This window comes from Camelina sativa, chromosome 4 (assembly GCF_030686135.1).
Source record: "Camelina sativa cultivar CO46 ecotype springtype chromosome 4, ASM3068613v1".
NCBI classification, from domain to species: Eukaryota; Viridiplantae; Streptophyta; class Magnoliopsida; order Brassicales; family Brassicaceae; genus Camelina; species Camelina sativa.
The window spans coordinates 26,148,087-26,175,549 of NC_141883.1; the positions used below are offsets into that span (position 1 = coordinate 26,148,087).

General features: G+C 35.3%; 4 protein-coding genes across 12 annotated transcripts; 2 read left to right on the plus strand and 2 right to left on the minus strand.

The window, feature by feature from the left end:
* Nucleotides 1–7: 7 nt before the first annotated feature.
* Nucleotides 8–1,905, plus strand: LOC104781855 (transcription termination factor MTEF1, chloroplastic). 2 transcript variants are annotated; one of them, XM_087511577.1, is made up of 3 exons: nucleotides 8–221; nucleotides 356–1,368; nucleotides 1,457–1,905. In XM_087511577.1, exons 2-3 carry the CDS (start codon nucleotides 773–775, stop codon nucleotides 1,773–1,775), a joined length of 915 nt encoding a protein of 304 aa, XP_087367703.1. In that variant the 5' UTR covers nucleotides 8–221; nucleotides 356–772; the 3' UTR covers nucleotides 1,776–1,905. The 2 variants fall into 2 exon arrangements, with proteins under 2 accessions (XP_087367703.1, XP_010504927.1); XM_010506625.3 differs by having other exon boundaries at nucleotides 8–1,368.
* Nucleotides 1,457–5,386, plus strand: LOC109124523 (solanesyl diphosphate synthase 3, chloroplastic/mitochondrial). Of its 4 annotated transcripts, none has more exons than XM_010506627.3 (11): nucleotides 1,457–2,347; nucleotides 2,857–2,952; nucleotides 3,198–3,278; nucleotides 3,408–3,479; nucleotides 3,579–3,710; nucleotides 3,802–3,888; nucleotides 3,994–4,065; nucleotides 4,246–4,331; nucleotides 4,511–4,643; nucleotides 4,727–4,915; nucleotides 4,990–5,386. In XM_010506627.3, exons 3-11 carry the CDS (start codon nucleotides 3,264–3,266, stop codon nucleotides 5,167–5,169), a joined length of 966 nt encoding a protein of 321 aa, XP_010504929.1. In that variant the 5' UTR covers nucleotides 1,457–2,347; nucleotides 2,857–2,952; nucleotides 3,198–3,263; the 3' UTR covers nucleotides 5,170–5,386. The 4 variants fall into 4 exon arrangements, with proteins under 4 accessions (XP_010504929.1, XP_087367700.1, XP_087367701.1 ...); XM_087511574.1 differs by having other exon boundaries at nucleotides 2,860–2,952; XM_087511575.1 differs by having other exon boundaries at nucleotides 2,064–2,347; nucleotides 2,860–2,952; nucleotides 3,177–3,278.
* Nucleotides 5,387–5,531: 145 nt separating this feature from the next.
* LOC104781857 (protein PLASTID TRANSCRIPTIONALLY ACTIVE 12, chloroplastic) lies at nucleotides 5,532–8,487 on the minus strand. 5 transcript variants are annotated; one of them, XM_010506630.3, is made up of 11 exons: nucleotides 8,285–8,487; nucleotides 8,028–8,085; nucleotides 7,899–7,930; nucleotides 7,099–7,791; nucleotides 6,897–7,009; nucleotides 6,567–6,826; nucleotides 6,366–6,487; nucleotides 6,221–6,289; nucleotides 6,078–6,131; nucleotides 5,885–5,980; nucleotides 5,532–5,800 (listed from the first exon to the last, which is right to left on the minus strand). In XM_010506630.3, the coding sequence occupies exons 2-11, from the start codon at nucleotides 8,062–8,064 to the stop codon at nucleotides 5,696–5,698; spliced, it is 1,581 nt and encodes a 526-aa protein (XP_010504932.1). In that variant the 5' UTR covers nucleotides 8,065–8,085; nucleotides 8,285–8,487; the 3' UTR covers nucleotides 5,532–5,695. The 5 variants fall into 5 exon arrangements, with proteins under 5 accessions (XP_010504932.1, XP_010504930.1, XP_010504931.1 ...); XM_010506628.3 differs by having other exon boundaries at nucleotides 7,899–7,939; nucleotides 8,285–8,486; XM_010506629.3 differs by having other exon boundaries at nucleotides 7,899–7,939; nucleotides 8,271–8,480.
* A 5,678-nt stretch (nucleotides 8,488–14,165) lies between these two features.
* On the minus strand, nucleotides 14,166–16,508 carry LOC104781859 (protein kinase PINOID). Its single transcript, XM_010506632.3, has 2 exons — nucleotides 15,515–16,508; nucleotides 14,166–15,183 (listed from the first exon to the last, which is right to left on the minus strand). The coding sequence occupies exons 1-2, from the start codon at nucleotides 16,072–16,074 to the stop codon at nucleotides 14,412–14,414; spliced, it is 1,332 nt and encodes a 443-aa protein (XP_010504934.1). The 5' UTR covers nucleotides 16,075–16,508; the 3' UTR covers nucleotides 14,166–14,411.
* Nucleotides 16,509–27,463: the final 10,955 nt, after the last annotated feature.

Genomic DNA, 27,463 nt, shown 5'->3' on the forward strand with positions numbered 1-27,463 from the left:
TTATTCTAAACAGTATTATATATAACAATATAACATAAGTACATAACTATATGATTCCAAATCACTAAAAAAATTCTTCTTTTCAAAATCATTTTTTGGAGATTTTTTATATATTTAAAATCTAAAAACTTGGTTTAGGTTGGAGTGGAGTCTTTCTAATTTTTATATGTCAACTTGGGCGAGTGTGTGTGGTCTCGCCTCCTCTCTCTGTTCCTTCCAGGGTATGAATAAATCCCTTCTCTGTTTTACTCTGTTTGATTTTGCTCATTGTGTTTATTTTATATCAACTGAACTTGAAACCCGTTCTTTTACTTAACTCTGACATGATCATATCATTTATGTCGTTGCGGTGAAGTACGTATGTGAACCCAATCTATGCATTGTAATAAGATCATCAAGAAAATATCAAAGACACCTATCTATCACATTGTAAGATCATTTGTGAGGAAGAGTCTCGTCAGATGAACAAATCTAGAGAAGATCAAACTTACATATTGGGAACACTGAAGGACGATTTGTAATCTTAAATGAGCCAATCATTGTAGAAGAAGGAGTGCCACGTGTTTGGATGTCTTTTTTGGATTATCCAAACTACAGAAAATGAAACATTTTTGCAATCTCATTTAACCAATCACGACACATTATAGTGCCACGTGGCAATCATCCACCTTACCCTCACACGCTTCTTCTTCTTCTTCTTCTTCTTCTCCTTCCTCAGACCATCCAAAGACCACATCATCATCATCTCTCTCTCTCTCTGCTAACTTCCACCATGTCTGCAGCTCTGAGCTCGTCTCTCTACATTTCCCCAAAGAAACCTTCATGTCCACAACAATCTCAACCCACAAACTTATCCACCAAACCAACGTCCATCAAAACCACTCTCCATAGCCACCCTCTCTTCTCTGTTGCCGATCAGGCCGTAACCTTCCAGATGAAAGAGAAGATCCTCTGTCTCGAGCTCATGGGAATTGACTCAGGCAAAGCCCTCTCTCTCAACCCATTTCTCCGCTCAGCCTCCCTTGACTCCATTGAATCCATCCTCCATTTCCTCCAATCGAGAGGAATCTACCCAAATGACCTCCCAAGAATCTTGGGGATGTGTCCTACGATCCTCACTTCCGACATCAGAACAGAACTCAACCCTGTATTCATGTTCCTGTCGAATGATCTCAATGTCCCTGAGAATTCGTTCAGAAGAGTGATCAAGAAATGCCCAAGGCTCCTCATTAGCAGCGTAGAAGACCAGCTCAAGCCTGCTCTGTTCTACTTGCGGAGACTTGGTTTCGACGATCTTGACGCTCTTGCTTACCAAGATCCTATCTTACTAGTCTCTAGTGTCGAACACACTCTCATCCCAAAGCTTAGGTAAAAAAATATTCATCCGCTTTCTCCAACGTTACTAGTGGTATTGATTAAGATTAGAGACTTTACAGTATTGTGATTTGTTGGTCAGATTCTTGGAGAGTATAGGTTACACAAGAACAGAAGCGATAGGAATGATACTACGATGTCCAGCACTATTCACATTCAGCATAGAGAACAACTTCAAACCAAAGCTTGATTACTTCATGAGTGGGATCAAAGGAAAACTAGAGAATCTAAAAGAGTTCCCTCAATATTTTGCATTCAGTCTAGAGAAAAGGATAAAGCCAAGACACATAGAACTAATGGAGAGAGGTTTAGAGTTGCCATTGTCATTGATGCTTAAGAGCACTGATGAAGAGTTCGAGCAATTACTCACAAATAATCCCTCTTCTGTGGCAAACGTATAAAATATTTTTTTATTGTATATGTGGGCAAATGTTACTACTGATCGTGTTCATAGCTTTTGTATTTAACATTGCTGCTCTGAAACAATTGTAACTCTATTGAAATCTTCAATTGACAAGATTGAGTAGCCAAGTTGATCTCTGTTTTCATGTAAAGTCAAAACGTTGTAAACCAGATTGGGCTTGGGCTTCTTGGCAGATTGGGCTGAGTTGGGGGTAAAACATTGAGTTTAATAACATTGGTAAAAGTAAAAGAAAATGTAATAATTTACTAGTAACACTTTCATGGCTGAGGATCGGCTGCGTTCTCTTGACTAGTTGGGTTCTTGGTCTTCTTCTTCGATTTCAGATTCACACAATAATAAATTCGCAAAACGAGAGAACAAGTCTCTTCTGCTTCTATTTGCCTCTGTTTGGATCCGTAAAGAATGATATTCACGAGGGCTGTTTCACGGGTTTCTTCAAAGTTTCTGAGGAACCGTAGCTTCTATGGTTGCTCTCAATCTATTGCTTCTCATCGTCTCTCAATCCTTCCCGATCAGGGTCACTCTTGTTCTGACGTCTCTACACACAAGGTTATTTTAACATTTTCTCTCTTTGCGTCAATGTAATTCATAGAGGAAAACAAAATACACTGATTAGGGTTTTAGAAGTTGCAATTTTTAGAGATGTAAATAAAGTTTTTAGATTTATGATCTGTGTTGCTACTAAGTCTCTAATCATTACCCACCATGGGTATGGTGTTTTATTGAATAAAGGTTTCGTTTTTATTTTGCCCATCTATTATTTTTGGGAATTTGTTGGAATTAAAACTTTTCCCTTCTCTTTTATATTTTGTCGTTTGGAACATAATGGAATACCCAAAGCTAGTGTTCTCTTTCTACGTTTTAATAGTGCACTGAGAAAGTTTTTTCCATAGATTTTTATGGATCCCATTTGGGGATGCATCAGGCTGTGTTTTACCTGTGTGTGTGTGAGAGATGGGATAAGAAAATGGTTAAAACAGATTAGTTTGTTTTGAGATTTGATGTGTAATATAGAATCGGTGACCTAACCAATGTGTTATTTCCTTGTGATGTTTTAGTAGGGTTACGTTTGCAGAACATCATATTCATTGAAATCTCCGGTTTTTGGTGGATTTAGTCATCAACTCTATCACCAGAGCAGCTCATTAGTTGAGGTTTGTTCTTATTTCCCTTACTTAGCTCACTATGATCCTTTACTCTATTGTTGATCTTTCACTTATACTTCAATTTTGGACATTGCTTCACTTGTGTAAGAACAAACTGTCAACACCCTACTGTTAGTTTCTTAGTCTAATCTCATTGTTTGTTACTGATTTTATACAGTTGGGCCATTTTATTTTTATTGCTGAAACTTCTTTTCTTTTTCGACTGCTGAAAGAGTAAGATTGTCCTTTCCTAGGAGGAGCTTGACCCGTTTTCGCTTGTTGCTGATGAGCTGTCACTTCTTAGTAATAAGTTGAGAGAGATGGTAGTTGCAGAGGTAAGTGGCCTTTTTCACTCTTTCGTACTCATTGTACGGATAAAGGTGCGGAGAAAGCTTATTTGCTGCTGGATTTGATGCTCTGAAGCTAATCTCTATCTTTACTTGTATCTATATTCTGCTGTTCAGGTTCCGAAGCTTGCCTCTGCAGCTGAGTACTTTTTCAAAAGGGGTGTGCAAGGAAAACAGTTTCGTTCAACTGTAATGACCATAATCTCTTTTCTATTTCCATATCTTGTCTTCATGTTCAGATTCATGTTTTCTCTAGGTATCATAACCGCTCTGGTTTCATGTTTGTAGGTTTTATTACTGATGGCGACAGCGCTGAACGTACGTGTACCAGAAGTATTGGTTGGTGAATCAGCAGATATAGTCACATCAGAGTTACGCGTAAGGCAACGTGGTATTGCTGAAATCACTGAAATGATACATGTGAGTTTACTTATTACATTCATTAAACATCAAGATCCAGTATTCTCCCCTTTTTAGTTTCTTCAAATCAGTAATGCTTGGGTCATTGTAGGTTGCAAGCCTACTGCATGATGATGTCTTGGATGATGCCGATACAAGGCGTGGTGTTGGTTCCTTAAATGTTGTAATGGGTAACAAGGTACTCACTTGACAGTAAAAGCTAATGTCTTAGACATCATTAATTTTGTTTTTGGCGATAGTTCTACAATTAGATATGAAGATCAAAATTGGCTTCACGTTGTAGATGTCGGTATTAGCAGGAGACTTCTTGCTCTCCCGGGCTTGTGGGGCTCTCGCTGCTCTGAAAAACACAGAGGTAACCTAAGAAACTTATACCCTCATATTTTTTGTCATTACATTTTTTAAGATACGGAGATTGATAGGCTGCTATTTTACACCTGCCATGATAGAATCTTAAATCAATGACATCAGTCCTAAGAATTAATTATCATTTTTCTTTGAAGCTAAACATATTCACTGTGTCTATCTTTTGTAGGTTGTAGCGTTACTTGCAACTGCGGTAGAACATCTTGTTACCGGTGAAACCATGGAAATAACTAGTACAACCGAGCAGCGTTATAGGTAAAAATCTTCTTCTCTGGTCAAATATAACCATAACAAAAGACTACTCAAGTCTTGTATGCTACCAATCTATGTTTGAGAGTCAGAACCAGGGTCGATTATTGCCACTTATATAGGAAATATATATCATATTAAATTGTGATTGTTCATGCAAATATGATTTTTTTTCATGACTGCAGTATGGAATACTACATGCAGAAGACATATTATAAGACAGCATCTCTAATATCTAACAGCTGCAAAGCGGTTGCCGTTCTCACTGGGCAAACAGCAGAAGTTGCCGTGCTAGCTTTTGAGTACGGGAAGAATCTGGTTCGTTGTCATCTTATGAAAACTTTGGCTCCCTTGCAACTACGTTTTCTTACAAACGTTTGATTAGTTTTTTTATTCTTCAGGGTTTAGCATTCCAATTGATAGACGACATTCTTGATTTCACGGGGACTTCTGCCTCTCTCGGAAAGGGATCTTTATCAGATATCCGCCATGGAGTCATAACAGCCCCAATCCTCTTTGCCATGGAAGAATTTCCTCAACTACGTGAAGTTGTTGATCGAGTAGAAAAAGATCCAACGAATGTTGACATTGTAAGTTTTAATGAAACAAAACTCCTAGAATCTCTAATACGTTATCAAAGTCTCTAATATGATTATTCCAACAGGCTTTAGAGTATCTTGGGAAGAGCAAGGGAATACAGAGGGCAAGAGAGTTAGCCATGGAACATGCTAATCTCGCAGCAGCTGCAATCGGGTCTCTACCTGAAACAGATAACGAAAATGTCAAAAGATCGAGGCGAGCACTAATTGACTTGACCCATAGAGTCATTACCAGAAACAAGTGAGACTAAGAAATGTTTCTCTCTATATAGACACCGAAACATCTTCGTAAACATGATGAGGTTTCAATTTCATTCCATTCCATTTGTAGGATTTTGTTTTGTCCAATTCGTTTTCACGAGATAATAATGTTGGACAAGTTGTGGCTTTCATTTCAAACACAACATAGATGGAAAGAAAAATAGACAGTGATAGTAATTGTGAAATCATTCCTTTGGTTTACGTCTTGTTTCTTTAACCGATTGACTGATTCAAACTCTCTTCCAAAACTCAAGCTGAACTATTGGCAGTTTGGCACTAGTTAACAGTAAACCAACTCCATACATGCAATCAAATATGAATTGATACTTTCCATATGCTACAATCCTTTCTCAAAACTCGAAACATTTCAAAAATGATACCATCCCAAAATAAGCTCAGTTTTCAAGTACAAAATGCAAAACCAGCGAAGAAAAAGAACAATAAGGTATATCTAATGAGTAGTAATACACGTCTTTACATTGAACCGGAAAGAAACACAAGAAACCGGGTTTAAGGATCAGCCTCCTCTTCAAAGTCCATGAGAAAATCGGTTAAGTTCTCAGAATCATCCACGGCCTCGTCTAGAGACATCCGACCTTCCTTCTTTGGTTTAGGCTGTATAGAAACCAAACACATGACATCGACACACACAACACATATATAATTATAAAGGCGGCTCAAGTAGAATGTGGCTTTTACCTTAGCGGTTCTAAGCTCAGGGGTACTCTTCAAGACACTCCAGTTCCTGGGCACTTTCTCGTCGACTTTTTCTACATCTGCATCGTCTTCCTCGTCCTGTCAATAGAAAACGTCCAGAGATGCCTCAGAGCATGATAACATCAAGAAACAATGAAGAACAAGAAGAGGATCTAATGTAATTGATGATACTCACATCGTTTTCACCAATATCAACAGCTTGTGCCATTGCATCATCAATGTCAGGCACCTGCATTCACACACAATTTATCAAACAAAAACCCTGAAATCTCTCAATGAGAGTTGTGTGAAAGAGAATTAAAAGATTGGTCATTTTACCTCGAGCTGCTCGGTTTTCTCTTTTGTCAGTAGTGCTTCATGCATCTCTCTTGAGATAACTTTGCCATTCTAATCAAACAAGAAACAAAGAAAACAATCAGACCAGGAACGATAAGGAACGTTGGTTTGAGCAAAGCAGACTAACCTCTTTTAGATAAGAGAGCATATTTGGTGTCGGCTCATGAAAATCGGGTCCTCTGAAATCCATAACTGCATTGGGATCTTGAATGTAGTTGATTGTCGGGTAAACAGGATCCCCGCCCCATACTGCAAGAAACCGAGAAAGTTAATTGAACAGTTGAATATATCCATGACGAGTTTAAGTATAACTGTTAAAGTTTCTTACTTTGCTTAATTTGATCCTCCCTCATCCGCATTGCCAAAGGATCTCTCTTGATCCTAATATCAGCTCCCATCATTATCCTGTATTCTCGATCTGTTTGATGAGAGAACATCTCAATCAGTTGTGTGTTTTCATCTTCACCTGTCTCTTCAAAATGTTTCTGTACAGCTTCTCGTGAAGTGTCTCTCTTCCATGCTTTTACCCATTCAGAATAAAAAGCCATGGGACCTTCTTTTGCTAATCTCTCCCGCTCAGCTTGCAGCCTGAGGAGAATGAAAACTCAAAAAAAAAAGTCCTAATAAAACAGATGTTAACTCATTAGATTAAAGATACCTCTCTTCTTTGAAAAGATGCCTTCTTGCTCTATAAAGAGAAGTTTCCGTGAGTGTTGGTTCTTTCCCATAGAGCTTAACTTGTCCTGTTTCTGCCATTGCCTTGAGAAAAACCTGCAACAAACATATAACACAATGTATCAAACATTATGCAGAAGCAAAAAGGCACATAGGCAAACACAGAAATCATTGCAAGGACTAACCGTTTCGACATCAGGACGTCTTCTCTGCCATCTAGACCATTGTTCTTTCTCCGGTTTTCTCCAGTTCCACCACGACTCATCTCCCGTGAGTGTCTTTTCAATCTCTTTCTTTTTCGTAGGATCGATAAAAGGATGTGGCCGTCCAAGCTTTTTGTCTAATTCAAAACCAGTCTCGTCTTCTTTTCTCCCAGACTCGTTGTCATATACAACAAACCCGTCAGAGGAATCGTTTTCCTCTTCTTCAGAGCTATCCTCAGAATCCGAAACTTCATCACTCGTTTCAACAACAGTCACATTATCCTCAGTTGCTTTCCGGTTCTTCTTTCTCCTACTCCCAGGATTTTTCCCATAGGAAGGGAAACTCGAAGACTCACCAGCTGGTTGAGGAGCCCTAGCAGCTCTAACCCGACTCGAAGTTCCTTCAGGCCAATAGTCCTCACCTGGAATGCTAGCTCGAGCTCCGGATGCTGGCTCGAGTTTTCCAGAAGTTGAATCCATATAACTATAGTAAGGATGCCTCTCAACAGTCACATACTCAAACCCTTCTTTAATCTTTTTAGTGTCTTCACTTGCATCATCACCTTCATCTTCATCCTCTTTCTTGCATTTGATACAATGTCGCAATGATCGATCCCCAAAAGTAATCCCAACATGTAATGTCTTCATTGGAAATCCGCATTTACTAACCCGCCTCTACATATATATAAACAAAACTGTTACCAATTTGACATCATGAAACAGCTAAACATGTGTCCACAATAGCTCAACTAGATTACTCTAAAATCAAAACAAGAACCAACCTGCAAGATACAATTACTGAACTTTCCACTCTCTGTGCATACTTTACCCATCGGAGAAAAACAAAAACCAGAATCAGAACTAGGAAAATGGGAAAAAAGGATAAAAGAAACAGAGCTGATGAAACCAACCTCCGTAGAGCCAAGAGGTGGTTGATATTGACGCCATTTACACTTTTTTTACTTGCCACTGTATCATCATTTACATAAACAATAGATTCAATTATGCTCAGAATCAAAATGAAACAAGCACTACTATAAACCCAGATAAGAAAAGCCTAACACAAACCAAATTCTCTAAGCAAAATCCGATCTTTAAGCTTTTGTACAACGCTTCACACTTGAATTTTGAGAGGAAAATTTAAAGTACAAAACCTTTTTTGTTGTACCTGGAGATTCTGTAGGAAGGGTTCTTCAATTATCTGAGAGATGAGTTGAGCTCTATCATGGAGGTTGATTTTGAATGATCGAAGAGGTTTTTGCTTCAGAAGTGTTTTTTTTTTTTTTTTTTTGTCACTTCAGTTTTGGGGTTTATCCATATATCTCTCCTGCGTATAACAAATCTGTAGTGTTCTCGATACACGCGCTCCACGCGCCGGTGTTGAAATGTTAATTTATGAAGAAGATGGAGTTAATGGGCTTTATATATATTGAAGGCCCAGTTTTGTGGATCTTGCGAAATTGGTAGGATTTGACCCGACAACATGATATGCTTGCCCAAAGAGCTCCCTAAGTCCACCGGTAGAGCTACGATGAACACCCGGTTACATTTTGGAATACTACAAGTGAGATCTACCACTACTAAAATTTGGTATTTCTCATTACCTATCACCCATCTCAGAAACATTTTTAAACTTAGAAAAATACAGAAAGATTTGATCTTCTTCTAAAAATATATTGAATAAACTCTTTTAAAACTGAAGTTATGCTACAAAAAGAAAATTATACAAGAATATTTATCGGACTGTGCATGTGAACACAAGTTAGTTTTGTTAAATAGCTTTGCAAAAATACAATTAAGATTTATACTTTTAAAAAATACCATTTTTAGATGTTTTTTCCACCATGGAGAATAATAATATAGTGGACTAGTGAAAGTGTTATACGAAAACATCACTCATACTAACGCCATGAAGTTGAATAAATACTAGTAGTACAAAAACATTACTACTATATGATTTGCACTAAAGCGTATGGTTTTGGACCCAAAGTGAGTACCAATTGGCTAATGTGGTCTGAACCAATATTAAATGGGGTCTGACCAGACACATCATTGACATTACGGTATCACTCACAGGCCTATTTTAACCTAAAAATCCCTACTTTTTTTTTTATTACATTAATTAATACCACTGCTTAATTCAAAGCCTCGCAAAACGACGATAATATATTTACTTCTTCTACTCTGTACTCTGTAGTAGACAATAATAATAATATTTTCTGTATTGATCTGAATTGTGGCAGAGGTAGACCACGTAAGACTATACCACAAGGTCTCTGACTAGGCACAAGTTTCGGTGACCCGCACGCGCCTAACGTCACGTTTTGAACTCTTCGTGCAACGGGACTATCTATACATGTATGTAGTAGTATTTCTTTTTGGTTATGGTCAACCTGTATTTTTTTTTCTTACAAAATAATAAGAATACTAAATGGATAAATTGTAGTAATATAAACACAAAAATAAATAACACATATAGATGGATACTATTACTATCTTTTCGAGTTTTTTTTATAAAAAAACAGAAAAATGAATGGGAAACTGTAGTTTGATGCTTTTTGTGACCGTTAATAAATGAGTGGCTGGATAATTGGAAATCTCGTCAACCTTTTTTTCTGCGACATAACATAATTCATTCCACAAGTAATTGGAACAGAATCTCACAAGTGGCGACGTGTCCTGACCGTCACGTGGCATCTATCAGTTCGCTTAACAAATATAATGTACTAGTACAGTATATGTTTACATGTGTATAATATAGCAGCGACGACGAGAATAATCACCTCGATGAAATGAGTATATTGAGTAGATGTCGACATGTCATAAGCACTTAGCAGAGAGACATACATGCATGCATACTATATTACAAACAAAATACCAAATAAATTTCACTAGGTTTTACCATTCGCAAAGTTAATATCAGAGTTACTTGCAATACCAATACATTTTTGTTAAATGTTTTACAAAGCTGCTGGTACTTATTTCTGCTAAAAAATCAGATATTATTTTTCTTTGTTTTGTTGATTCTAACATGTGATGGCATTATGATTAGATTAAACACTAAGAGCATGATTATTGGGGGTTTTCTTAGAGATTTTCTTAATTAAAAACTTAAAAGTAATAATAAAAAAAAAAAAACTGAATAACGTTACTTTCTATAGAAACGAAGAAGCGTTACTCAACACAAATGGCAACATCTAATTAGTTAATTTTCTATTTTTAGATTTATTATTTAAATATATAATAATATTAAAAGAAAATCATTAAAATATATTTTTTGGAGTAACAATCAATAGTTGCTGGGATAACGATGCTCTAAGTGAAATTATATAGTAATATTACTAATGAAGGTAAAACAAAGGAGTGGTGGTGGGGCAGAGAGAAGACAAGAACGGGACAGTGGCATAAATCAGACTGGTGAAGCTGTCCCTTATGCTGTTGGGTACATCCCATGTGTTGTCACACTTCTCTTCTTTCTTTTATTTTTTTTTACTTAATTAAGATCTAACAAATCATGTTATTCTATGTGTGCTTTCAATTATTAATTACAATTATTCTATATTCATTACATGTCTATTGTTCACAAGCTTAAGTCCGATGATACAAGGAAATGGTTATTTAATATGTATGTACATATGGATATACCCGATCACCTACTATGTTCCCTTGTATTTGTGTGGCAATGAGACAAGTATCAAGTTTAAAGCAATGTTTTAAAACCCGGACCGGACCGGCCGGTCGAACCGGTCCAACCGCGACCCAGTAGACATTCCGGTCCGGGTTACCTCTAAAAACCACACAACTATAAACCCGCAAAAAACCGGAAAAACCCGCTAAAAACCCATGAACCGGTGGTTGAACCGGCATGTCGGACTAATGGGTCAATATCAAATAAAAATATTTTATTTTTATCACACTTCAAACTCAAACTAAATTAAAATTAAATGTTGTTATTTATAGAAAAATCACTTAGTTATTTTATCTAATCATTTAAAAGTTTAATTTTAGTTGTTTACTACTTCATTATATATGTTTTGTTCATATATTTATTGAAAAGTAGATGTTATATTTATAAAATGTAGACAAACCACTAAGCTAATTGACTCGTGGTTCAACCGTTCCGACCAGTTGACCCAGTGATCCGAAAGACTTCCGGTTCACCTTCCGATTCGGTTTTAAAAACATTGGTTTAAAGCTAGACCAGAGATAGGAATGAACAAACATTTATGTGTGAAATGATATTCTTTTTATATAATTTTCTGAAGTATAGGGGAGTTTAGTCACTGAACAAGTGCAACTTACAATGTCCTTAATTAATTGTACATCTAGCTAACTCTAGTTTCCCTACCAACCTCAAACAACTATGTCCTCTTGCTAATAATACATCATCACAAACTTTTAAATCGAAATGTCGTGTGGGAGATGAAACTGACATACGACTAAATAGAGAAAGAATCTTGAGGAAGAGCCTCAGTCGTAGTGGCATCATGTTCGTTGTCATCAAAAACATAAATATAGCTTGGAGAGAACCATGCTTAATACTATTACGAACAGAGTGTCACAATCGATCTTTGAGTTTAATGATCAAACAAAATGTGTACCAATGAATGCATTGCAGACTTGATACGGCAGAAAAGCTTAGTTGAGTTGGTGATTTGAATCTTAAAAACTTGTGACAAAAGCATTTTCAAACGATTGAAGTTAAATCAAGTTACAAGTGGTACTCGTACATCAATAATGTAGTTAGACTCACTTTGTTTTGATCCTTGGATTTCATACATAAACTAGAGATGGATTTCTTGGACTTTGGATAAGTTGTCTACTTAGCAACCTCTTGCTCTTGCATATTTCGCAAGTTCATTGGCACATATATTTTCGTCTCAGGAAATAAATCTAATATCAAAACTAGCAAATCTATCTTTGAAATAAATAAAATCCTTCAATTCTGATGAAAAAGTTGGTCAATTTTCGATATTTTGACATCATCAATAGAAGGTTTGAGCAATCCATAGTAAAAAAAGCTTTATCCAAGTTCAAGACCAATAAGCACCTCATGTGTATAATTCTATCACCAATAGACGCAATCCAACTGTATCCATTCCTATATATCTTTGTATGCTAGCAAGGATTCTTGTAGAATTGGGATAGAAGGTATAAAACATTTTTTTTTGTGTGGACAAACTGCAAATTTAAGCATTCAAACACATAAACGTTGAATAGTATCTTGGCCAAAAAAGAACCAACGTTTAGTATACGTTGTGTAATACAACTTGTGTTAATTTGGTATGTGAAACTGATTCAATTATCAAAATGAGAAAAACATAATTCAGTTATCTAATAATTGTTGACGAAATACAAATTATTTAATTGCATGGGAAGTTTCTCGGGTCCACGTAGGCGAGTGAGAATGGAATAATGACAAGTTACAAACCTCGGTTTCTGCGAAAGAAACACCTCTCCCTATAACAAGATTTTGACTTTTGAGTTTGTGTTACGTATTTTTTTTGTTTTTCTTCCATGCGTAACCAGTAAAATAGTAGTACCATTATCTCCTTATTTTTAATCTTGTGGTAATTATTGTGACAACAACAATACTATTAATTATAATTAACAACAGAAGACGTGACGGTAATCTTGTGTGTGGTCCATGTTTACACATTTTAGGAGAGACAAAACTTCTATGCATTGTCCAAAACAATTTGTATTGAATTGTCTAATCATTGACATTTCAGCTTTATTATTTTCTGTTTCTCTCCTTTCTTTTTTACTAACATTTTCACGGTGGTGTGTGTGTGCGCTTATATGGTTTCTAATTATGGAATAATCATTCCATTTCTGGCTTCTACTACTAATCTCTTCTATAAATTTCTTAAACTGTTAAAGTTCATAGAAAATCTCATAAAGAGGTTACTTTTTATGTATAGTTTATACACTCATAATTTTCACATCATGTTACTGATTTACACTTATTTGTTTTTAGTCCTTATTAGTCAACTATGGGCATATGGCACATCATGATATAAGAATTAATAAGAGAGGTAGGCAAATCAAGCAATGTTGGTTGGTTGGTTGGTTGAACAATATATAACATCATTAATGCTCGACGTGATGAATATAATGTGAGCAAGAAAGTACGTATATATTGTTTGTGTTACTCATAAGATAGACAAAACCATCAAGCTATAGTATAACTCTCTTTTCTCTTTTAATTTTGTTTAGTTTACACACTTACTTATACTTAAAGAGTATTGGTCTGCAGACAAATCCTCTTTACGCAATCCATAGGCAAAGGCCTTTTGTTAGTTTCTAGATGGCCACATTATGCTATGGGATGAACTTGGGAACATGCTTCAAACATGCCCAAAATTTTCAGCTAAATTATTCACCAACTTGCTTTAAACTCCAGACTTTTAAAATACATTCTCCAATTATAATTATGAATGCAATGTATCTAATGAAATCAATTAATGACATTAAACATATTGATACCACTTTATATAAGCTTAAACGAGTATATTAGAAGAACGCCTTTCGATCATACTTTATAAGAGAAAGAAAACAATTTCGTCTTTGCCGTCTATATATAGTTTATTAATGTTCTCTTAATTAAGTTGAAACTGAACAGAAGGAATCGAAAGCAGAAGAGATCATGCAACTGGTCGGATCTAGTAAAGCAGTTTCCTACCCTTATGGATAACGTTTTTATTTCGCCCTTTTTTGACATTCGAAAGACTCGTAGAGGTTTAAACAAAGAGCAAATATGACTTCCATGTGTTACATTTGTCAAAAGTGGAATCTTCTTCTTTTCTTTTTCTATACTATACCCGTCAAACTCAAAAAAGTCTTAGGCGTGACGAGTTTTAATATAAATTACTAGTTCTAGAATTTTTTTTTTGACATAGCGGTGAAAAGATGTTGTAACAAAAACATGTAAGAAATGTTTGACTAAAATGGTCAATTATATAATGCCAATTATGCCATAGTCCAATGGAGCAATATCATTAAGTCTAACTTGTTCCCAAGTTCCGAAGATTTGATAATGATGATAATTATGAAAGAGATTAGTTCACAACTTCACATTAATCAGTTTGTTGTACAAATCGCGTGAAAAGTCACCTAAGTTTTTAATATATTAAGTCAGATTAACAAAAATATTAAATATTAAAGACTGGAAAGAAAAAAAAATGGACAGCTTCGAGGGAATATATACAACTATCGTCACAAGGCGGTCACCAAAAACCCTGGCACCGACCTCAACCGACTAACCACGTGGTGCTAATCTGAACCGTTTAATATCAAAAGTAATCGAACGCCGCTGGTTTGTTACTACTTCTACCACCGAACGTCGCCGATTTTACCGGCCTCTTGACGCCGGAGGAAGGAATCTCCGGCGGAGTTAGTGTACGGATGAGCGCAAAGTTTAGACCTTTGAAAAAAGGATGTACTTTGACCTCCGCCGCGCCTCGCCGTGACCCGAGTCGTTTAGTCGGGTCTTTGTTAAGCAGCCCGGAAATCAAACTCCTCGCGTGGAGCTCGAACATCGTCGCCGGCGAATCGGTCGGAAAACTCAACTGTCTTTTCACGATGTTACGGAGGATGACGTCATTAGTCGGCGCAACGAACGGAGTCTTGCCGTAAATCATCTCGTAGAGGAACACACCAAAGGCCCACCAGTCAACGGCATTACCATGCGACCCACCTGAAGCCACCTCTGGCGCCACGTACTCATGCGTACCAACGAATGAACCGGACCGGGCTGTAACCGGTTCAGCAACGAAGAGACGGTTCGGTTCTAAAGTCTGGACCTTTTTAGACCGCAAGACACGGTGGAAAAGCCTAGCGAGACGAGTGAGTCGTCGCGGTGAACGGAGCTGCTGTTGATTCTCCGGAGACGATGAGGAAGATTCAACGGCGGCGATTGAGTCGGAGCGTAAGGAGAGGTCAAAGTCAGAGAGCATAATGTGACCGTCCGATCTAACTAAGATATTTTCAGGCTTTAGATCTCTGTAGATGATACCAAGCATGTGTAGATATTCTAACGCTACTAACACTTCGGCCGCGTAAAATCTGTTATTAACCAAAAAACAAATTGGATTAGAACAGATAACGTTTAATTAAGGATAAAAATAATTAAATTTGTAATAAAAAGAAAAACAATTATTGTGATGGGGTTTGAAAAAGACTCTTTCATAACAATTCAAAGAACTGGAAAAGACAGACATGATAAGAACAGGTCTGTGTTCTTGCAGAACAAGATAACAAATTATGTACAGGTACAGAGTCAATGCATGCAACCAAAAAATAAAAATAAATCACATTACATTGTTCATTTTAATTATTATTATTATTATTTGAAAAATCTGACTGTTATACAAATTATAAAAATAAATATATTTACCTGGTGGAGGAAAGGGTGAATCTCCGGTGAGGCTGTTTATGACGGAGAGAGTGTAAATCACCGCCGGAGCAATACTCCATGACGATACAAGAGAAATGGGAAGCTTCGAACTCGGCGTAAAGAGTCGGCAAAAAAGGGTGGTCAAGCATTTTAAGAATCGTTTTCTCCATCTCTGCTCTATGCATCTTCTTCTTCAAGGCAAGGGCTTCTTTGTCCACAACTTTCATAGCGAAATAGGAGCTCCGGCTCTCTTCCTCTTCTCCGGCGAGACGGCATAAGTAGACGGTACCGATGTCTCCGGCGCCGATACGACGCATGAGGCGAAAATCTCGGAAGGTTAGGCCGTGTTTTTTGCGCCGTCGGATCTCTGAGTAAGCGAAATCTGAGGAACGGTGTGGTTTGAGAGAGAGGAAGCTTTCTTCTTCGGGGATAATCGCGGTGGTTGACGACGGCGGCGCGTCGAATGATAGACGGCTGAAACTACTGCAGCTCTCTGTTCCGCTGCTGATAGGTGAGTTTGTTGTTTCTAAACTCATCTCACCGTCTGATTCTCGTAACATCGTTCGGAAAAAAAAAAAAAAAATCAAGAAATGGGTAAGAGATGGTTCAAGAAGTTGAAATCTGAAAAGAGAAGAAGACTAATGAAAGTGATGAAACAGAACAGAGTCTTTGTGAAGTGGCATTGAGTTTTGATAAAGAGAGATGAAAAGATTTTAAGGGTTTATGATTTGAGAAGAAGAAGAAGAAGTTTTTTTTTTTAAAATATTTTGTTCTCAGAAGTTGAGAGAGAAGAAGAGAACTGACGAGTTTTAGTTTAGAGAGAGACGATGAAGAAAGAGTTGGTGAGGGGTATTTATGCATGTGAAGTTATAACAGTAAAAAGACGTTTACACTTTACAGACTCTTTTTTTGACTGGTGGTTAAATTTCAAAGTCGGGGGTGTTTACTTACTTGATTGCAGCTGCTTTTCAACGCGTGTGGAGAGGTAAACAGAAAAAAATGAAAGAAGAGAAGCAACAAAAATAAAGAGAAAGGACTTGATGACGTAAGCGATATGACACGTGTGGGACGTTGTCACGTGCTTGAAAGTGTAGCAGTAGCTTCCTTTTACCCAATTATATTTTTGCATATTTTTTTTTTTCTGTGGGTATTAGATAATATATATTTTTATTTGTGTTCGAGATTGATGACATACAGATTTTATGAATTAAAATTTTATATTTAGAGGTTAGAAATACATTCTAATTATATAGTTTGTCTTCCTCGTGAGTGAGACTTGAAGTGAACTAGAGAGAACTCATGGGAACTGGGAACATAACCCAAAAACTCAGCTATTGATCCAAAAACTCACTTAGCTACTTATCAATTCGTACAACCTTTTCTTGTCATTAAAAAAAAAGTGTACCATTTTGTGCGGACCCTATATATTTACACCGACTATGAACATACCTAATGATTCATTAATAAAGAGGATGATTACAAAGGGCTGAAAGGGAACCCACCTATATACTAGGATGGTGTTGGCTTTGTGTGGCTTCATATTACGTTACGTTCCAGGCTTTGGATTTGAATATATATTTTTTTAATGTTAGGTTCGGCTTTGGTTTTGGTAAAAACAATCAATGTAAATTGGAGATCTCATATTCTCGTTTCATCTCGCTAACAACTTCTTTTCATCTTGGAGATCTAAACTTATTGTTGCTTTAGTTCCAATGTCTCTCGTGGTTGGTAAATCTGGTTTGCTCAGACAGTAAAACTATGAGAAGTATATACATTCATATGTATCCGTTCTAGAATACTTGCTAGCTTCAAATTTCTGAAATGCGGTAGAGAAATCGAATCACAACTGTTAGAAGAAGCGTGAATAACGCTTGAAAGTGCTGGAACATAAATGAATGGAAAATAGTGGGGAAACGTAGCTCAAGTTTCATGCACAATAATATCTAAGTTTTCTTTTCTTTTCTTGTTCTGTCTGTGTCGTAAGCCATAAAAAAAGGACAGACATAAATATGCAGAACGCTTATATGGATTCATTTGGCGCATATATATATGTATGTGGCCGGTGGCCCTCTCCTTAGCTACCGTAGAACACGTTTTGGAAAAAATGACCTTATACAGTTATATACGAGAGAATATGTTTTTGGTTTTTATGTTAATCTTAAGAAAAAAAAACCTGTACTCAAAATATTTCAAGAAATTTAGTTATCTATGATTTTGAAGTTTCATAATTAATGTTTTTAACAGAATATTGGGAAAATATAATAGAGTTGGTCTATTGCATATTAATTTATACATCTTATAACTTTAAATGTGAGATTACTAACGGAACACTTTTGATGAACAACAAACTCAGTTTAGACCAACAAAGTAAGCACTAGTATCATGTTAATTGATTTACAACTCAAAACATACTTGGAATTTCCTAACAGCGATGACATTGTTCTAGGGTTATAGATCTGCTTCCCAAGGTTAAGTTTTAAACTTATGAACCTTAGTCATACAATTAACATCATTAATTTAATTTATTTAATTAATATTGTACTATTAAACTTCAGAGAATGAAATGTGGAGGAAAAAAAATGCTTGATGTTTAGTGAAAGAGGGGACAAAGTCGTAATTGTGGCAGCTAAAATTGGTAAAATAGACAAAACATAACTGACCTCTGTGGTTTAACATAAACCCAGAGAGATATTCCCCTCTTCCTCGTTGGTTCCTAAGGACAAAAATGACGATCTCTATCTTCTCAATCTCTTATCTTAGCCAAGTGTTTGGTAACTAAGGTTAACTATATCCCAATCTCGAACCAACTTTAAAACTACATCGGAATGACTTCTATCTTGTACGTACTATATCTCGTGGGGTCCATGTTCTGTACGGACTAGTGTTCCCACCACATCACTCCAATTATTTTATTTAATTAACCCTCGAATCTTTTTTTTTTTTTTGAGCTTATAACATCAGATGATTTAGTCCGTTTGTTTGGTATTAAAAATGAATGATGTATATTAATATTGCCTTTAGCTTGTAATTAACATTAACACGAGGGTCCATTTGATAAAACAGAATATTAAACGATGGGATCACTGAGATACGAAGAGATTAACAAAAACAGTGTAATTAATTAATAAAAGCATAGGATGTGAGGAGGACAGGCGGCAACATTTAGGAATCGTGGGTCCGTTTTTTACTGACGCTGACAGCTTTTTGGGTCCAAACATAAATTGGAAACTAATTAATTATTTTGTTTGGTTATTAGCTATGGACAAAGACAAAATAATTTTTTTGAAAATATATATTCTTTGATTGTGAAAAAAGACACCACCGGTTGTTAAAAAAGTACGTCAATTTAACCCCAAATTTGTAAATTTAATTTGGGTTGGCTACATGATAATGGTTGTTTCCACGTGAAGTGAATATATATATTCCATTCATGTTGATCTAAGTGTCGCTTTAAATTGAAAAAAACTGACACTTATGCAATTTCGATTTATAACGATGTTCGTCCATATACTTTAGAAGTTGGCTAAAGCATGCAGACAGCAGATAGATACGTGGATCCACTCCGTTTTCTTTTTTTGATCAAACCACTCCATCTTCTATCATTGAAAAATGTTCACTTGCATGGAACTTATGGTTTGATGCATGATTTTTATTCGTTTAAGACTGTGTTCTTTCTTTTGATTTTATGTCGCTGTCTAGAGTCTCTTCTAGAGAGTTTTGGGTTTGTATAAGTATTGTTTTACTTCTTTGTGTGGGTGAATGGAAACGATAGGTCGAATCAGATTACAAACACCCAAAAAAATTTGAAATATCTCGATGCATGATACCCACTCAGTCGTATAGATTCATAACATATATATGCCCAAATATGATTTCTTGAAGATCTTTTAAATTACGCACGGTAGCTCATTCAATATGTCTTATGTACTCGATTTAAACCCATTTGGCACTATAGGTTGACCGAGTCAAATTCCCAAGAACTTCACTCGGTCTTTCACTTGGTAAGTACACTTTCCCAGCTAGGCCGCTGCCATCCATAATAACTTATCTACGTACCTAATCCCCCACCCGATCGTAATGGGTATGACCTGGTTTTATGGTTTACGCATATAAGCATTTTAAGAGAAAGAGACTTTCGCTGAGCAATTTCGACTATTCTTAGCCAAAATTACAACAGCCAAAATTAACGCAAAGTAATAAAAATACACTTTTAGAGAAATCTCTAAACAAATATTTTTATAGAAAAAAAAAATCTCTAAACAAATAGTTTGGAATTATTACAAGAATTTGTAGGGAAGATAATGACATTGGAATATACAAGAAGGCGAGAGGGCCCTACGAATAGTTAAAGAGGTGCAGCAGAAAGTGTAACAATTTTTGTTTTGATTGGTGACTAACAATTAACAAATATCGATATTTATATGAGGTTTGTTTTATAAGAAGTGCTCCAGATCGCTATACTATATTTTGTTTCTCGCGAATATGGAGATAGAAAATAGATAGATATATCGGTAGATAATATATACATACCTGCATAAGTGCATATACATACCTTTTTTTTGGTAAAAAAAATGCATAGATATATACTTGATTAGATATGTGTGACACACACACACACATAAAGATGAACATGTATCGTAAAATAACATAAAATTATACATATGTACACACTTCAGTATCATATACAATACACATTTAAAACAAAAAAAGACATGGCAAGTGAGATTGCTTGTGGGCATGTCAAAACCTTTGAGAATGAGAATGATTGATATAAACAATAGATATATGCATACACACTACATATGACATATGCATATAATTATTAATTAAGTGTGTTTTTTCTATTTGTTAATGCAAAATAGAAGAAAATAGGTAGACTTTTCTTTATAAAAGTGATCCATATCATGAAACTTTTCTGGTTTGTTTTTGTTTAAAAGTCTCTAGACCCATATCACGAAACTTGTTTGTATCAATCGGGAAACGAACCAAATAATTTCTTAATCAATATTCACAAGGTCCACATCATCGGCTAAAAAATTGTCACATGGGGTGTGTGACATTGTTTTATTTCTGGATTTTGGCAAGAGTTAGACGAGTAGGGTTTCAAATACAATGATAATGATTTTATAATATTTACTAAGACAGTGACTCTCTTGATGTTTCTCTATTTACAAGGGCTTCCAAAGATATGATATCTAACTAATTTTAATTGGAAAGTACATTTCAAAAATGACTAGTCAAGTGTAAAAGTAAAAGAGTAATTCCTCAAAATGCCACTATTTTTTTTTTTTCAAAAATACCGTTTTTTTGTTTTTTTTTCCAAAAATACCACAAAAGTTTTGTTTTTCTAAAAATACCACAACCACCAAAAATTGATTGTTAAGGGTGTAATTTTTTTAGGTATGGATTGACAAATTTAGTTTTAGGGTATAGTTTTTAAAAGGTAGGGTTCAGTATTTAGGATTTAAGAATTAATATCTAGTATTAAAATTTAATTCAATTTTGTGGTAATTTTGGAAAAAATGTATTTAGTGGTATTTTTGGAAAAAACTAAAGTGTAGTACTATTTTTGGAAAGAAAACATATTTTAGTGGTATTTATAAGAATTGCCCAAAGTAAAATATCATATTAATTGCAATTGTAATGTAAATTAAAACCAAAAAAAAATATTAAACGTAAAACATAAATTTAACACAATGAAATTTATTTTTTAAAATATATAAATATGGCTAAATTGTGTTAAAAATATGCGTGTAAATTAAAAGACATGCTTATTGTATATACTGTATATGGCTATATGTGCCTATCCTTTTCCTTGCCAAAATAAGATCTCTTTGAGATTTGGTTTTGATTTTATGTTGAAAACAAGATTTATAACAAAAATTAATCACTTATAAAATTAGTAAAGTTAAGTAAAGGTAAATCCCAACATGTGAGATCCTCTGGACCACAATGGCATATAATACTAATTTGAAGCACCCTGGATTTGGTCTATAAGAAATCCAGACCAAATAATATTGGCATCTACTTCAAAAAAGTAAAATTATCTACTTGGAAAAAAGAAAGAAAAAAAACAACCTTACTATTATTGACAACACAATCTTTAAACGATGCTAAAGAAAACCCATAGCGTTACACCCTAACGGTTTATTCCTTAATTTATTAATGTTCTGTTTCTAGGCGATCTTTCAAGATTCATGCTAGCTAGTGTGAATAAGTAAGTAATCATTTTCCACAAATTATGCGATGTGCTTCTCATTGTATATTTTTATTTGGCGCATCTTTAGATTTTACATTTACAATATTATTTTAAAGGTGATAAAAGATAATATAATATTATATTTTCAACAATTTATGCAGTAAAATTGTTTGTCAATATTTGAGGTCGATTCTTAGTAATGTATATATATACGCTTAATCAACTGTGGTACATATATAACTCTAGATTTCAGTATGATATCAGCAAATGTTTGTCTCCCGGTCCTATCTCCAACCTTTTTTTTTTCTTTTTTGTTGAAGGTATTCAAAAATTGTTTATTAATAAATGTTGCTACTAAAGCAAAGGGTTGCCGCATGACAACGGTAATGTTCAATTAGTTCTTTTTTTCTTTTCTTGTTTTTTTTTCGTTATCGTAGTAGTTTAAAATTCGTTTTGTGCATATAGCTCGGTTTATAGGTCTTTATGATCGAATCTCGTCAATCGTCATCTATATAAACCATCAGCAATTATTTTATTTTGTCCTTATAAACGAAGTAAATATATAATATAAAGTTCTATAGGCATGTGATTGACTAGTTTTGAATTTCGTCTATCTGAACTTACATAAAGAACTTTTTTTTGTTAGTAAACGAAGTGATAGACTGATAGTTGGCTTTATAGTCATTTTTTAATTGGTAATACAGATAATTAATTTCAGTTAAACATACTTTTATTAAATTTACAATTTTACTTTGGGCGATAGACTTTGTAATTGTTGATTAACAGAGATTTTGATTTTTTTTTGTTTGCTTTTGTTGTAAAACAGTTAGAGTGGACTTCCATAACCGGTCCGTTACATGTCTTATTCTGTTAGGTCCATCAACCATTTTTCCTTTGTCAAGTCGGTTTAGGAATTAGGAAGATAAGGCTTAGCCTTCTACTATATATATGATGTACTATTTCCATTTAAGACTATACGTCTAGATAATGCAGGTGAATTTACATCCCATGGGGGTAATTGTGGAACATCCTGTGTCACATGTACATACACAAAATGGATTAGCTGAATCCTTCATCAAACGCATTCAATTAATTGCTCGATCATTACTTATGAGGTCGAAGCTTCCTGTGTCGGTTTGGGGACACGCAATATTACATGCAGCAGAACTTATACGCATCAGGCCATCTAGTGAACATAAGTATTCACCATCCCAATTATTAACGGGTCATGAGCCAGAGATATCCCATCTAAAAACATTCGGGTGTGCCGTTTATGTACCAATTGCTCCACCACAGAAAGATGGGACCTCAAAGGAGGATGGAAATATATGTTGGATATGATTCTCCCACCATTATTAAGTATCTTGAGCCAACTAAGGGTGATTTATTTAAGGCTAGATATGCGGATTGTCAGTTTGCTGAATCCGAATTTCCTATGTTGGGTGGAGAGAATAACAAGCTGGTCAAAGAATTATCATGGAATCAAACATCCTTAAATTGGCAAGATCCTCGGACTCTAGCATGTAAGGCAGAGGTCCAAAAGATTATACATTTGCAAAAACTAGCTATTCAATTGCCAGATTCCTTTGCTGACCCAAAGAGAGTAACAAAATCGTACATACCAGCTTGTAATGCACCAATACGTATTGATGTTCAAAAGAAACTCAATAATCAAGTTGCTACAGAGTCTAAGGCCAGTTTGAAACGTGGTAGACCATTAGGTTCCAAAGATAAGAACCCTCGGAAATCTAAGAAAGGTGCAAAACAAACCGAGGTTAAGGAAATTATAGACATGGCCGCGGTAAATCCTAAGGTATCAAATGAGGTTTGGGACGCTGAACCTCAAGGACCTGAAGGTATCGAAAATAATGAGATCTCAGTCAATTATATCATGTCTGGAATACAATGGAACAGTAAGAATATCAGCATTGATGAAATATTTGCATACAAGGTAGCACTTGAGATAAATGAGGATCATGAACCCACGTCTATATTAGAGTGCACTCAAAGTTCATAATGGTTAAAATGGAAAGAAGCCATTGACGTGGAGTTAAGTTCATTAAAGAAAAGGAATGTGTTTGGTCCGATCTTAAGGACACTATTAGATATAAAGCCAGTTGGACATAAATGGGTCTTTGTAAGAAAGAGAAATGAGAGTAATGAAATCGTGAGATATAAGGCTTAATAAGTCTGGCTATAAGAGAAAGACTGGATTTGCGGTTAATGGATGTTGTAACCGCATATTTATATGGTCCACTGGATAATGAAATTTATATGAGATTAACACTGGATTCTCAAGAACAATACTGCATAAGGCTAAACAAATTCCTTTATGGATTAAAACAGAGTGGGCGTATGTGGTGCAATAGATTGAGTGCGTACCTAGCCAAAGAGGGCTATAAGAATGATCCCATCAGTTCATGTATTTTTATAAAGAAGTTTGCAAACAAAGGGTTTGTGATCATAGCAGTATATGTGGATGATTTGAATATACTAGGAACCTCTGGGGAAATCGCCCAAACAGTTGAATATCTCAAGAAAGAGTTTGAAATGAAAGACCTAGGTAAAACTAAGTTCTGTTTGGGATTGCAACTTGAGTACATAAATGATGAAATCCTTGTGCATCAAATGGCATATACTGAAAAGTTACTCAAGAGGTTTAATATGGACCAAGCTCACCCATTGACTAGACCAATGGTTGTAAGGAGCCTTGATTTGGATAAAAATCCATTCGGTCCAAAGAAGGACCATGAAGAAGTTCTCGGTCCGGAAGTGTCATAACTCAGTGCTATAAGAGCGTTAATGTTCTTGGCTAGCCACACTAGACCATACATATGTTTTGCCGTGAACCTCCTAGCTAGATTTAGCTCTTGTCCGACCCAGAGGCATTGGAACGGTATCAGACATGTGTTGTGTTACCTACAAGGAACGCTTGATTTGGGTTTATATTATACTAACTATAACAAAGAAGGTTTAGTTGGTTTTGCTGATGCAGGTTACTTATCGGATCCACACAACTCAAAGTCTCAAACCGACTATGTGTTTACACACGGTGGTACAACGATTTCGTGGCGTTCTATGAAGCAGAGGATTGTGGCCACTTCATCTAATCATGCGGAGATTTTGGCAATGCATGAAGCTATCCGTGAGTGTGTTTGGTTGAGATCGATGACTCAACATATCATGACAAATTGTGGCATGGCCAACGATAAGGAGCCGACGGTACTATATGAAGACAATACGGCCTGCATCGCATAGCTCAAGGAAGGATATATCAAGGGAGATCGGACGAATCACATTTTACCTAAGTTCTTCTTCACACATGAACTACAAAAGGCCGGTGAAGTTCAAGTGGTACAAGTTCAATCCTGCGACAACTCAGCCGATCTCTTCACTAAATCATTACCGACATCAACATTTAAGAAGCTCACGCACCAGATTGGAATGCGGAGACTTAAGGGACTTTTAGTGATGTTTAGAACAGGGGGAGCAATGCGTGCTGTACTCTTTTTCCTTCACCATGGTTTTTTCCCAATAGGTTTTCCTGGTAAGGTTTTAATGAGGCATCACCCCCAAGCGTATTGCGCTGATCCCTTAGCATCGGCACGGTTATGTCATCCAAGGGGGAGTGTTGTAAAGCACTTGGAGTGGACTTCCTTAACCGGCCCATTACATGTCTTATTTTGTAAGGCCCATCGGTCCTTCTTCCTTTGTCAAGTCGGTTTAGGAATTAAGAAGATAAGGCTTAGCCTTCTACTATATATATATATATATGATGTACTAATCTATTCATTAATAATAAGAAGAGAAAACCTCGGTTTAGGAATTAGGAAGATAAGGCTTAGCCTTCTACTATATGTATGATGTACTAATCGATTCATTAATAATAAGAAGAGAAAACCTCCTTCGAGTTTCTCTAGTTTACAACAGCTTCAGATTTATCTAGTGGTAATCTCTTTTTCTTTGGTTTTAAAGAAACTTTTGTTTTTTTTTTTTGATAATAAACCTTTGTTCTTTGTATACTTTCATTGTCGTTTCATGCATCTCTTATACTTATTTTGTTTCAAAATATAAGATGTCTTAGTTAATAGTACGTATAATAAAAAATGTTTACTTAAATTTTTTTTATCCAATCATAAACAAAATTGCATAAAATAAATAAGAAAAAGTATGAAATTAATTTAAAAGTTGCCTAGATAACTGAACTTATATTATGAAACAAAGAAAAATCTCTAAGACATCTTATACTATGTTACGAAAGGGAATAGTTTTTTTAATAAACCATTAACGCGAAAAAATTTGGACGCAAATTATTGCATGAAAAAAGTGAATAGACGTTAGACTTTAGGCTACTTTACTTTTCCACCTTAATCGTCGAGCTAATCACGTTTTAATAATTAAGGAAGAACATAGAGACAAATAATTAAACCACTTTCCTAGAAAAATCATACTATCATTTTACATATTATATGTACCGTAGCTAGGGAAGTTACGTATAAGGCTCCGAAGTTATTACTCTCTTGCTGCTGCTGTTCTCTGTTGTTAATTAACTGGTATTGTACGTACGATTTTAATAATCAGCTATCTAAAAAAATACTAATCAAGAGGGCAAACCGGCCGCCAATATTCCCGCTGCCGTGGTAAGCCGACAAACGGACAAAATGTGTTTAGAAAACAGATCGAATTTTTATGGCATTATTATTAAAATATACTAATGTCCAAACGAATTGTTATTAGATCTATATAATTATTTGCAAAAATCATGGCATCAGCTTATTCACCAAACAAACATAACAAATATTAGAATATTTTAAAATGGAATACGTAAGTAAGTAGTATTAAGTATTAACTAACGCAAATGATGAATACTATATCATTAAACTAAAACTTAATGCGAATTTCGTCTTCTAGTCATTTAAAATTGAAACAAACTCCCTAGTATATTAAAGTAAACATATAGACTCTGCATATATTAGAGTATGTGTGTAGTCGTTGTAGACTTGTAGCCAAAGGCACCTAAAATTGGAAAACCATTGAGAATCCAACTCTTTCCCTTGGAATTCTACAATATGCTTGTGATTTAAGAAAAAATATTTTAGCAGATTAGTTGAAAATTTAAATAATATTATTACTGCCCAAAACTGTTGACATTGTTCCCATGTCTCCTCCAATATTTTAACCTCTCTCATTAACATTGTAAATTGTTTTGTTTTGTTTTTTTTTCCACATCAAACCAATAGATTCTGCCGGGCCATTACTACGTTTTATATAAACAAACTTAAAAAAATGTGTAATGTCAACAGTCTATATATACGCAGTCAAAAGCATATAATCAGTCTTGGATATGATGAAACTGAATCGTATTTCAAAGTTAGAAGTTAAAACTATAATCTGAACGAGATTTGGTTTAGGAGACAAACGTATGCGCGCGGTATGCATCTCTGTGTAAGCCATTTAGTATTGAATATTTCTGTCGAAAGTAAAAATATTGTGTTAAGGCTTTTAATTTATTCTTAATACTATAATGTAAAACATATGTTTTTTTTTGTTCAACAAAACATATGGTTAACCTTAATTATAATATTTGGAGAGGTCTCTCGTCAGCAATATTATAAGACCTTTGCAAGTTCTTCGAATACTCAATCCCGGATGTATTTAATTACCACTAGTTTGCTCTCAGAGCTTTTGTCTGTCTTCTAGAAATTATATTTGCTCTCCAAAAAAGAACAACGAGAATGAAGATAACCTAA

What these genes read in the sequence shown, in the direction of transcription:
- LOC104781855 (XM_010506625.3), top strand. Translation starts at nt 773, where the DNA reads ATGTCTGCAGCTCTGAGCTCGTCTCTCTACATTTCCCCAAAGAAACCT. An exon ending in ACTCTCATCCCAAAGCTTAG is followed by an intron (nt 1,369 to 1,456) that starts GTAAAAAAATAT and finishes TTTGTTGGTCAG; the next exon opens with ATTCTTGGAGAGTATAGGTT.
- LOC109124523 (XM_087511574.1), top strand. Translation starts at nt 2,201, where the DNA reads ATGATATTCACGAGGGCTGTTTCACGGGTTTCTTCAAAGTTTCTGAGG. An exon ending in ATGTTGTAATGGGTAACAAG is followed by an intron (nt 3,889 to 3,993) that starts GTACTCACTTGA and finishes TTCACGTTGTAG; the next exon opens with ATGTCGGTATTAGCAGGAGA. An exon ending in TTGAGTACGGGAAGAATCTG is followed by an intron (nt 4,644 to 4,726) that starts GTTCGTTGTCAT and finishes TTTATTCTTCAG; the next exon opens with GGTTTAGCATTCCAATTGAT.
- LOC104781857 (XM_010506628.3), bottom strand. Translation starts at nt 8,064, where the DNA reads ATGGCGTCAATATCAACCACCTCTTGGCTCTACGGAG. An exon ending in TCAGTAATTGTATCTTGCAG is followed by an intron (nt 7,792 to 7,898) that starts GTTGGTTCTTGT and finishes ATATATATGTAG; the next exon opens with AGGCGGGTTAGTAAATGCGG. An exon ending in TGCTCTCTTATCTAAAAGAG is followed by an intron (nt 6,290 to 6,365) that starts GTTAGTCTGCTT and finishes TTGTTTGATTAG; the next exon opens with AATGGCAAAGTTATCTCAAG.
- LOC104781859 (XM_010506632.3), bottom strand. Translation starts at nt 16,074, where the DNA reads ATGTTACGAGAATCAGACGGTGAGATGAGTTTAGAAACAACAAACTCA. An exon ending in TTCACCCTTTCCTCCACCAG is followed by an intron (nt 15,184 to 15,514) that starts GTAAATATATTT and finishes GGTTAATAACAG; the next exon opens with ATTTTACGCGGCCGAAGTGT.